At 44.0% G+C, this 12,164-nt stretch overlaps 1 protein-coding gene and 1 pseudogene across 1 annotated transcript; both read left to right on the forward strand.

Annotated features, from left to right (window-relative positions):
- The first annotated feature begins 1,481 nt into the window (after positions 1-1,481).
- On the forward strand, positions 1,482-6,457 carry LOC712448 (spermatogenesis-associated protein 31D1-like). Its single transcript, XM_077966423.1, is given in 10 exon segments — positions 1,482-1,526; positions 2,545-2,656; positions 2,895-2,955; positions 3,232-5,251; positions 5,253-5,313; positions 5,316-5,734; positions 5,736-5,823; positions 5,826-5,918; positions 5,921-6,170; positions 6,172-6,457. Coding segments are annotated over 10 exon segments (3,435 nt in total).
- A 189-nt stretch (positions 6,458-6,646) lies between these two features.
- On the forward strand, positions 6,647-9,336 carry LOC144334787 (spermatogenesis-associated protein 31D1 pseudogene; annotated as a pseudogene).
- Positions 9,337-12,164: the final 2,828 nt, after the last annotated feature.

A 12,164-nucleotide genomic window follows, 5' to 3' on the forward strand; every position in this document is an offset into this window, starting at 1 on the left:
AAGCTTGACCCAAATGAATTTTCTATTTATATTAATTTTGCCTCAACTTCTTCATTTTAGGTCGATGTGTATGTGTGTTTGTGTATAGAACATGTTCCAAAAGGCTTTGAACAATTTAAGCGTCACTAACTTCAGAAAAATGTGTTATAAATTCACTCCCAAGAACCTTGAAGTTTTAATTATATACATTTATTTTATACTTGTTTTAGTTTTGTAGATGTTAAATAATGAATTATTAGTTAAACAATGTTCCAGAGAGTTAAAAAACCAATGACTGACAAAAATCATCAGTTTACAGGATAGCAGATTAAACAACAACAGCTTGCTAAAACGCCAAAATTGTCTCTGCTTGTGAGATTAAAAAACTGGCTAAAATGGATTAAAACTAATAAGGCCAACTGGAGTTGGCACAGAACAAGCTTGCTGAAGTCACAGATCAAATTTCTACCATGTTTCAAACTAACTCCCCCAAAATGTGCACATGTGATCCATGAGGTAGCGTTAAACAAAACTGTGCATGCCTGAGGATGTCCCAGACCTATTTCCTGCCATCGATCACCTACTAATCCCAGAGGCCACCCACTAGACCTTTTCTAATAAAATGACTGCATGAAAGCCAGCACACGGGACAGATTTGAGCTGGACTCCTAGCTCCTTGTTGGTTAATTTACAATAAAAATCTTTTCTCAAAAACCCAAATTGGGCAGTGAGCTTCTTTTCCTTGATGACATTAGTTTTAATCATTTGAGACAGTCCCTCTGATTGGAAATAGTAAAGGTTGACTTCGAAACAAAATATGTAATGTTCAACATTCACAAAATGAAGTAAGTATAAAGGATATGTAAGTTTCATATCTGGGTTAATGTAAGGCAAAAACATTCTGTAGATAAGACGGATTTGAGGACATATGTGATCCTGAGAGTAGCAAAGCCTGGGTACAACAAATATTCCAGGCAGTATTTCAGGCTTTCAAGGCAGTGTAGTTGGTGGGATCCAAGTTAAGGGCTCCAAACAGTAAAGGGGGACTCAGATAATACCTGGTTTACTGTTAGAACCAATGGAAAATTCCACTAAGGTAAGTATATGACATGAAGAAAGGATGGAGTTGGGAAATGGAGTGGCAGGGTAGGACAGAGGGACCTAGAGGGCCCAGGAGGGGTGGAGTCAGCTGGGCTGGTAAAAGGCAGGGCTGTGGACACACTTTTCTCTTGTTGCTACCCCCACCCTCAGAAACCCTCTGTGACTCTTCCATGCTCTGTGATGCAGGCCTGGGCCTATCGTTGAGACTGGGCATCCACAACACTCAGTTACCTTCGGAAGTCATGCTATTCAAAGCATGGAGAATATCCTCTGTTTTCTAAACAGCTATACTGACACAGGGCTGAGCCCTGACTCACCTTGCTTGGATGGATATTGACCACAACTGCATCTACTTGAGTGGGTTGGGGTTGTTTATGCTGTACTTTTTCTATGTGGTATCGATGCTGTGTTTGTCAACCCGTGGGAAAAATCATGACATCCAAAAGGTAAGGAACTGTGGGTGAACACCCAAGAGAGATGCCCTGTTGTTGTTTCCCAATCCTATTCCCACATTTTTAAATAAGTTTGGTTGGTTCAGAGAGGTCTTAGATGGGAAGTCTGAAGAGAGGATAGAACTTCACTCTTCTATGGAAGAGGTTGGGCAGACTTAGGGGTTCAGGAGGACTAAAGTTTCCATCTGTAGCTCATAGACTACCTGTCTGGCTGTGGTGGAGAGTTCCAGGATAAAATCCCAAACACTGTAATTCTGTGGTTCCAGATGGGATTATTTAGAAAATGTGGGCTCTCTGAAAGAGAACAGTTTCTCCTAAAGTTTGATCATGAGTCACATTCCCATGTCACCTGTCACTTGACCAAATTTTCCTTCGTGTTGGGCTGATCAGGGGAGTAATGCTGAGAGTCTCTGAGCAGAGGCTGCAGCCAGAGCTCTGTCTCTGGGACACTTGTCCTGTGAGGGAGCACAGATGTGACTGTTGGCCTCTGGGTCTGTGCCCTCCTTGAGGATTGCTAACTGAGCACATCAAGTGTGGCTCTCATAGACAAAATCCTCTTGAGTTTTTCACAGAAGGAAAAATTAGAAATTTTATCACCTTCAAAAATTGATAACAGGAACACTTTTCTATTGATTACAGAGTCATGTTATTCTTGTATAATGAATGAATGTGCTTCCTAGAGGAGTGAGAGAAGTGAGTCCCAGCCTGTCATTATCTTTCTTTTTTCTCAGCATCAAGGAGAGCCAGGAGGAGAAGGAAAGGTGGGACATTTAAAGGTAATGCCAGGCTGCTCTATCTGAGCTTCAAGGGTGACTCTTCCTGTCTCCTTCATGATGAGTCAGTCCCATGATTTCTTAGAATGTCAGTTACTAGACAGTCTTAGAAAACAGAGCCCTCAGAAGACAGGCTCATGGGAAAGCAATCAGACCTGAGACAATGCTCACAGGCCCTGCTCTGCCCCTTCATGGGCATGATGGAGTGATGGACCTGAGTAATGAGTATTGCCCAATAGGTGGCCAAGTTAGATATCGAGGAAGGACTACTGGTTGGCTTGGAGTCAGAGTTTCTGTCTCACACTTTGCATAAGTACTTTGACTTCCTTAATGCTCGGATTCCTCCTGGAGGTAACCACTGATGTCTGTGTTTCACATGGTGGTTTTGAGCATCACGTGGGGTAATGTATATGAAAGGACTTTACTAATGATGCCCACTGAACCTGTGAATATTATCAATGACTATTTGCCCTTTTGTACTGATTCTTGGGGCTATCAGAGTTTAAAATCCCAAGGGTCTTCCACAGAGTGACTTCTGTATGAGCCCTGTGCCTCTACCTTCATTGCATATAACATACTGTTTTCCCAGACCAGAAAAGTTTCCAGAGGGAAGCAGAAGAGGAAAGGAAGCTGCTTTCTATTCTGAAAAGGTGATTAATCGTTCCCCTTCTGTCCTGTTCCCCCACCCTCCTTTTTTTTCTTTTTGCATGTTCTATTCACTTCAGGGATTCCTCGTAGCCTGCTGTAGCTGTGCAAGTGGGTCCCCACAGGAATGGGTATGTGAATTGAATGCATTGGGGAGAGGCTACAGAATACATAGCGAGGTCATGGGCGGGGGGCAATGTGAAGCTGGTAGCAGGATTCAGGGGGCTCCACCCCTGCCAGGCTAACAGACCCTCCTTTCCTTGTTCTGATTCTGGCTGCAGCTTTGGACCTCCTGCTTCCTGCAGTCCCCTGGACCAGCATCATGATACCATCCGCTTTTGTCGACTGTTATGCCCAGATCCTGTCTGTCAGGTGTGTAACAGAGCAACTGCTGATATCCAGCGACTGCTGTCTTGGGAGTCCCTGAAAGCTGCTGCTCCCTCTGTGTCCCCTTTGGCTTCTGCAGCTTCTGTGACTGAGTCATCGTTCACTCTGTCTTCTGCCCCCTCAGCAATTCCTCCAGAAGACCTAATATTGTCTCCTCAGCCTAAGCCCTCTCTACCATCCTCTTTAATTCTCTCACATGACCCGATCACCCTCTTAGCTGACTTATTTTCACCCTCACCTCTGAGGCACCCTCTGCCACCACAGCCTGTTTCTCCCCTGGATTCCAAGTTCCTCTTGGACCATTCCCCACCCCAACAGCTTCCCTCTCCCCTTCTCCCACCACATCACATTCAGAGAGTGGAGCCCAATCTTCATCCTGTGGCCAGTTTGTCTCTGAACACCATCTTTTCATTTGGCTCCACCCTATCCCAAGATATGAACCCCTTACCAAATGTTTCCCAGGCCATGAATCCAACTGATTCATGTGCTTGTCATCATGAACCAACAACCCCAACTGCTTTACCACTGCAGGACAGCACTGCAACTCAGTCTAAAGCAAGTCCCACAATATTGAAGCCTTTTCCAGAGACGTTATCTCTAGGTAGCTCTGGTGGGACAGAATATGCCTCAACAATCAGAGGCATTGACCATTCATGCCCTGCATCTTCAGAATTCTACTGCTGGCAGCCTCATGGCAAGGACTTGTTTCCCTCCACTACTGCACCATCTGATTTCGTACAAGAGCTTCTTACCCTTCACTATTCTGATGCCACTATAGGTGGGCACTCTGTGGCCAACCTCATACAGCCTATTAACCTATCATTTCTCAGCCATGACATTCTGGAACTCCTGGAGAGACAAGTCAAAAAAAGGGGTGATTTCCTGATGTGGAAAGAAAATGAAAACAAAGCAGGATCTTTTCCAAAACCCTGTAGACCAAACTGTCAACTAAATTCTTCATGGAAAATGTTAGCCTCAATTGCAGATAAGCAAGACTTGGCAGCCTCACTTCCTTTTTGGGCCAGTAAAGACAAACTAGAACAGCTGCACATCCACCAGCAGCCCCCATGTTCTAAGTGTGTTGAGGACCATTTAGAGCAAAAATATGTGCAGCTCTTCTGGGGTCTCCCACTTCTGCACAGTAAGTCTCTGCACCCTACTGTTCTTGTCCAACATGGTCATTACTCCATGTTTGTATTCTTCAATGGCATTACAAATACATCTATATCCCAAGAATCTCCAGTACTTTCCCCTCCCCAACCTCTATCCTTGCCTAGTACCCAACTTCTACCCTTGCCTCAAACCCTACCCCAAGGTCAGTCCCCACATCACACTCAGGTCCAGTCCAGGGCTCAACGTCAATCTCCACTCCCAGCCCTACTACCTAGTCCTCTATTCCTGATTAGGATCTGTGGAGTGTGTTTTCATAGACCCCAGAATGAGGCACAGTCTCTTATGCCATCTGAAATTAGCCATCTGGAGTGGAATGTGTTGCAGAAAGTGAAGGAAGGTGTGTGGGGTTTACCCTCTTTGGTTAAAAAATCCCAGGAAGACATTTGTCCTACAGCTCCCAGTCTTGCATTGTTCAGCCAGCCCTTTAAGGCCCATGTTCCCATATCCATTATTCCTGGATATTTTCCATTCAGCTGTGAGCTAAGGAAGAAACCAGAGCACCAACTTCGAAAAAGACTCATCCAGAGCAATTGGGGCCTGCCTCGCATAATTCATGAGTCTCTGTCAATTCTGCATCCTCAGAAAAAAATTTTGGAGATATTTGAGTTAGAGAACAATCATGGACCCTTACATAGCTCTTTGGTTGAGAGTCAGGGCTGCAATGTTCTAAAGAAATTAGGATCAAGCATCCCTAGAACCTTCCACGAGAGGAGCTCAAATATGCTTTCCCTGGAGAATGTGGGGGAATTATCGGGGATACAGACAGGAGAATGGCCCAAAAGATCATCTGTTGCATGATCCAGAGAATCTTCAGATGAGGATCTGAAGTCTAACTCTGAGAGAGACCTGGACACTCATATGATGCATCTGTCAGGGAATCATTCAGGGGAGAGCCTAGGTCAGAAACAACTTGAAAATGCCCTGACAGTACATTTGAGCAAGAAATTTGAGGAAATCAATGAGGGTCGAATGCCTGGGACTGTGCATAGTTCATGGCATTCAGTCAAGCAGACAATGTCTCTTGCTGAGGAATCCCACAGCCAAATAAAACATCAAAATATGGCAGCATTGCTGGGTGAGGACCACCGTGTTGATACTTCCCAGGAGATTTTATTCCTTAGTTCCAACAATCAAAAGATGTTGGAAGCCCATATTAAATCTTTCCATATGAGGATTCTGTGGGGCCTTCCCCGCAAAGTCCATGAATCCATAGAAATCTTTAACTTTGAAAGGGGACCTTTCCAATTCCTTTTCCCATTTCGACCTTCCCTCCTCAGTCTCCTCCATTTCTGGTGTAGCCAAAAATGGGGTCTCCAATCCCCCTTAGAAGAAGGTTTTCAAGGAGAAAAGTTGGGAACAACAAGCTCAGTTCCGGTCCTGGATTGTCCTCACCCTGTCACCTCACCTGTCGGCAAAGAAAGCAGAGGACCCTGAGAAGACAATTTTCTGATACTGACCATGACCTTACGGAGACAGATTCCAAAGATGGGGCCTCCACAACCCTTAGAAGAAGCACTACAGATTTTCAGGGAGAAAAGTTAGAAATAAGCAGCTCATTCCCCATCCTGGGTCATCCTCACTGCATCATCTCACCTGTCGACAAAGAAAGGCAGGGAGCCCTGAGAAGAGAATTCTCTGATACTGACCATGAGCTTACAGAAAGTCCAGACAGTTGAGGATGGCAGACAGACTTTTCTGCCCCCACCACACAGCATCATAGGCAAAGTCAGTCAGAAACAGACTGTACTAGCCAGTACCTGCAGCCAAAAGCTGACAATAATGCAAGCTAGGGCTCGCTGTAAGTGAAGGCTTACGAGAGAGAGTTCCAGTAATAATGTAGAAAGGCTTCAGGGCAGTAAAAAGACATTTTCTGTCACCAATGGGTCTAAAGAAATGTTCAAGGCAGAGGAGCTCTGTGCTCTTCAAACACCATCTAAAACTACTTGATAACCAGCAAGTCAGGAAGCTGCTCAGTGATAAATACATAATAAGCACTTCTACAACTGAAAGTTTCCCACCAAGAATATCAGTTTCCCGAGATCCTATGTCATCATACCTTAAAATCAGATGTTGAGTGAGTTAAAGTTTAAATTGGCCCAGAGGGAGCATAGCCAAGTTCAAAGCCATTTCACTGACATGTCCCTTGCGTTAGATAACTTGGTTTCCAAGGACTTACTGACTCATGCTCAGGGCATCTACAGTGAGCACATGTCAACTTTCCAGGTGGTGCATGTCCACTTGGAGGACACAGGGATACGTGAGGAACAGTAGCAGGAGCCCACGGTCCCTAAGCGTGTCTTACAGAATGTCCAGATAAGAATTTCCCATGAGTGGCTGGGCGCAGTGACTCATGCCTGTAATTCCAGCATTTTGAGAGGCTGAAGCGTGTGAATCACGAGGTCAGGAGTTTGAGACCGGCCTGGCCAGCATGGTGAAACCCCCTCTGTACTAAAAATACGAAAAAAATTAGCCAGGCATGGTGGCGCATGCCTGTAGTCCCAGCTACTCCAGAAGCTGAGGCAGGAGAATTGCTTGAACCCAGCAGGTGGAGGTTTCTGTGAGCTGAGATCACGCCACTGCACTCCAGCCTGGGTGACAGAGTGAGACTCTGCCTCAAAAAAAAAAAAAAAAAAAAAAAAAAAAAAAGAAAAAAAAGAAAAAAAAGAAAAAAAAGAAAAAAAAAAAAGAATTTCCCACAAACACTACAAAGACAGTGAGCCTGCCAAGACCCAAAGGAGGAGAGCTTGGTGGACAGGATGCTGGACTGGGGACATCCCAACCGAGGAGAAAGGGCCATCCTGTTCAAAGCAAGACATCAGAGGAGGTGCTTGGGAGCAAATCTTCCCCAACCTTGAAAACACAGCCTCCTCCTGAAAACCTTTTCAGAAAATGGATGAAGACCTTTTTGCAGCAGTTTAATAATCCCAGCATAACAGATGAAGAACAAGAAAGTTCCTGGGAAAAGGGTACCTCCCTGTCGTCATCTGCAGAATAGAGGTCAAATTAAAAGTAGAGCTGCCTTTACTGGGACTACTGAAGCTCAGAAAATTAGGAAAGACACTGGGAAGTTCCCAGAGGAGAAGCTGGGGCATAGGCATGGGATAGATATCACCTGTCCCCAAGAGCCCCTTGTCTTCCCAGTGGAGCTTGGGAAAGCTCAGCACAACCTAGAAGTGCAGGTCAGAGCAGCGCCTGTACAGGGCTATCCCTGTAACTACATGGTTCCCTCCTGCAAACTGACATGTACAAAATCATACAGCCAAGAAGCTATCTTTGTTGGCCAGAATTATCCTACAATGATTAGACAGATCATAGACAAGGACAGACAGCCCCAGAAAGTTGAGGCATTTAGGGGGAAGATATTGTGTCAAAGGCATCCCCAATCCATGCCCCACAGGAAGCCTATGCCACATCCAAACCCCACTTGCCAGCATCAGGTCAGCCTGGTGTGTCCAGCCATCCCGACCAGTGCTAAAAGCACTGTGTTCAGTGATGTGCCTTTACTAACTGGACAGAAAATGCTTCCAAAGCATTTCCAGGGAGGAAAATTTTCCCCCACAATAATTCACTTCTTGTTGAGAATCTTGATTCTCCCCAATAAATATTCTAATAAGAATAATATTTTCTCTGGGTATTGTGTTGGGGGGTATAGGTTTTGGGTAACACAAGCTTGTGGTTAGGGAAAGGTAGGAGTTAGCTCAGTTCTTGCTGACAGCCTCCTTTGACTTCTTTTTTTTTTTTTTGAGATGGAGTCTTGCTTGTCCACCAGGCTAGAGTGCAGTGGCACAATTTCCGCTCATTGCAAGCTCCGCCTCCTTCATGTCATTCTTCTGCCTCAGCCTCCTGAGTAGCTGGGACTACAGGCGCCCGCCACCACGCCCGGCTAATTTTTTGTATTTTTAGTAGAGACGGGGTTTCACCATGCTAGCCAGGATGGTCTCAATACCCTGACCTCGTGATCTGCCCGCCTCGGCCTCCCAAAGTGCTGGGATTACAGGTGTGAGTCACTGCACCCGGCCTCCTTTGACTTCTAAAAGGTGACCAATACCTTGGAGCTCTTGTGGAGGAATAAGTATCATGTGCCTCCAAAAGCCCCTTCTCTCCCTGATGAAGTCTGAGGAGATGAGCTCTTTTCTACCTCTTTGCTTGAGACTTACTGATACTGTATGGCAGCCTGCACCTTCCTCCCTATTCACTGCTTCATCTCTTTTAGAGCAATAAGGAAGACAGGCCTTCCATATCTGAAGAGAGGGTCAAGGACAGGTAAAATTTTCAGAAATAGTGGTTTAATCACGATTTTTAAAAAGTTGTCATACAAGTTGGTGGGAGTGTTTGGGGTATTGCTGCTTGGGGTAGGGTATCAGGAACACTGTGAATGCTGCTTAAGAATTTGACAAGCAGGGCATCCTCATGATTTGGGGAAGCATATTTTGACCTCGATATTGAGATTTTTTTACTACAAAGTCACTTTTGGGAAGTAGTTCCCCTCACTGTGTATATCTCCAGGCTGCCTGGATTGATGACATTTTTAATGGGCAAAAAGATCACTTAGGTGTCTGTGGCAGGAATGTTGATCGGGCAACCACCTAGGTAAAGTATAGCTGAGAGTAAGGAAAAGATGCTTTAGAATGAATGAGAAAGTAAGAAAAAAAACTAGGAAAGGATGAGGCTGCTGGTGCAAAAAGGTTTATGCCCTTCATGCCCATATCACGACCCTTTCTCAATCTGGACCTAGGCACCACCCCCTTGAGGATTACCATGGTGCTGCAGAGCTCACAGATGCCATTTTGGCAGAAGTGTACACGGGGCTGTTCATTATGGACTAAAACATTATCTTTTTTCTTTTTTTTTTTTTGAGTCGGAGTCTCGCTCTATCACCCAGGCTGGAGTGCAGTGGTGCAACCTCGGCTCACTGCAAGCTCCGCCTCCGGGTTCACACCATTCTCCTGTCTCAGCCTCCCGAGTAGATGGAACTACAGGCACCCGCCACCACACCCGGCTAATTTTTTTGTATTTTTAGTAGAGACAGGGTTTCACCGTGTTAGCCAGGATGGTCTGGATCTCCTGACCTCGTGATCTGCCTGCCTCGACCTCCCAAAGTCCCGGGGTACAGGCGTGAGCCACCGTGCCTGGCCAAAAATGAGATTTGTTTTCTAGAGGGCACTTGAGTAGGTTTTCCAGAAAAATTTATGAATGCTTAGTGTCAAAACATAAGCAAAACAAAACAAATCAAAACGGATGTCCACTACAATTCCCTCACTCAACCATCCTTCTCTGTACCTGTCCATGCTTATGCTGCTGACCCTGAAGTGTCTGAAGCTTGGGATTGCAGCAATAATTCAGATTTCAAGAAGACTTTAAGAAGGACAAAACTGGGATGAAACCAAGGGCAAAGAACTTGTGGAGGTGGAGAATCAGTCACCTGTGGATGCTGGGGGGATTCTCCATGTTCTTTTCTGTAAGCCTATCCTCTAAGTCTTGCAAGGCTGGAAGCTATGCTAATTGTTTTAAAATGGCTGAAGGGGGCCCAGTATTTGGTTTGATTTGGTTCTAAAATGAAGGTCAAGAGCCTTGAAATGAAAGGACAGAGTTGGAGTCTGCTCCTCTACTCACCATGTCGATGAAGGTTGTACCTTGGTATCAGACATGAGCCCCCAGTTTGAAGGGGCTACATTATCTGGGGTATATGCCCTGGCGTTCATCATCCTGTGCCAGGAAAATTTAGAACACAGACACACATGGGGAGTTTAGGAGCAGAGGTTTAATAGGCAGAAGATAAGAGAAAGAGAAACAGTTCTCTCTATAGACCAAGAAGAGTCTCCAAGTGGAAAAGACTGGCTGGCAGCGAATGCACCAAATTTTATAGTCAGGTTTGAGGAGGCAGTGTCTGGTTTCCACAGGGCTCACAGATTGGTTCAATCAGGTATGATGTTTACATAGTGTACGAGCAAGGCTGGTTGCCCCACCCTAATCTTATTATGCAAATGGGCTTTCCAGTTGATTGGTGCCATCTTGTCTGCTCCTTACTGTACATGTGGCTGACAGAGAAAAGAAGATGGAGCCACCATCTTGAACATGTCTAGTCCGCTAGTTCCTGCCAGCATTCATCTGTGCAAGCTCCAAGCTTGCTTGTCTATGTCTGTAGCTTGAATTTATAGGCTGCTCTTTGTTAGAAAATGATTTGGGGCTGCTTCTCTTTAAAAAGAAAAGATTTACTGAGGACTCCCATACCCTTATTATTTGCCTAGGTAATTTCTTCTTAACTCCTGTATCAGCAACATTATAGCCCCAAAGTGAAAACAATTCAAATGTTCACCAACTAAATCAATGGATAAACAAAATGTGATATATCCATACAATGGGGTGTCATTTGTCCATAGAAAGAAAAATGAAGTATTAATACATGCTACAACATGAATGGACCTTGAAAACATCACGGTGAGAAGCCAGACACAAAAATCCACATATTGTATGATTCCATTTAGAAGAAATGTCTAGAAATGAAAAATAGATAGAGACAGAGAGTAGATTACTGGTAACATAGGGAGGAATGCAAATATTGAAGGGTGAAGGCTAAGTGAAGCAGTTTATTTCTGGGGTGATGAAAATGTTCTAAAATTGATTGTGGTGATGCATGCACAACACTGTGAATATGCTCAAAGCTGTTGAGTGGTATACTTTCGGTGAGTGAATTATATAGTAAACAAATTATGTTTCAATAAAAACTTTTTTAAAAAGAAAGTTTGTATAGCTGCTTTATTCATAATTGTCCAAATTAGAAGCAACAGAAATGTCTTTCAGTAGGTAAACTTTTTTTGTATATCCAAAAATGGAACATCATATGCCATTGAAAAGAAATAAACTGGCAAAACACAAAAAAGGAGGAAACCTAAATGTGTATTATTAAGTGAAAGAATACAATCTGAAAAGGCTGTATGATTCTAACTGTATGACATTTGAAAATGGGCAAAACTATGAAGGCAGTAAAAACGGCAATGGTTGTCAGGGGCTAGTGAGGAGGGAGGGATGAAAAAAGAGCACAGAGGATTTTTAGGGCAGTGAACTATTCTATATGATAGTACAATGGTGGATATGTGTCATTATACATTTGTCAAAACCCACAGAATGTGCAACATCAAGAGTGACTGTTAATGTAAACTATGGACTTTGGGTAATAGTGATGTGTAATTGTACGTTCATCAATTGTAACAAATGTACCACTCTAGTATGGGATGTTGACAGTTGGGGAGGCTGTGCCTGTGTGGTGATAGACGGTATGTAGGAACTTTCCCACTTACTTTTCCTGTTGACATAAAACCTCTGTAAAAAATAAAAATCAATTAAAAAGAAGAAGAGGAGGAGGAGGAGGAGGTTGTTAATATGTCACAAGGCCCAACATCAGAGAGTTGGCATCAACTCTCTGAAGTATTCCCTGAACTCTGCTTTCCCTTCCTCCTGGCAGAAGAATTTTACTTCTTTATCTATCTTCCCATTGTGTATTATCTTTGCTTGTTCTACAGCTTTTTGTAGCATATTTTATTATATTTGTTTGCAGGTCTCACTTCCTGGACTATGACCTGTCCAAGGGCAGAGGCAATATCTTCTTTTACTGATATTTTTACAGTAGTAGGAATACTATATAGTAAAGTTCAAT

The sequence above is a fragment of the Macaca mulatta genome, chromosome 15 (assembly GCF_049350105.2).
Source record: "Macaca mulatta isolate MMU2019108-1 chromosome 15, T2T-MMU8v2.0, whole genome shotgun sequence".
NCBI lineage: Eukaryota > Metazoa > Chordata > Mammalia > Primates > Cercopithecidae > Macaca > Macaca mulatta.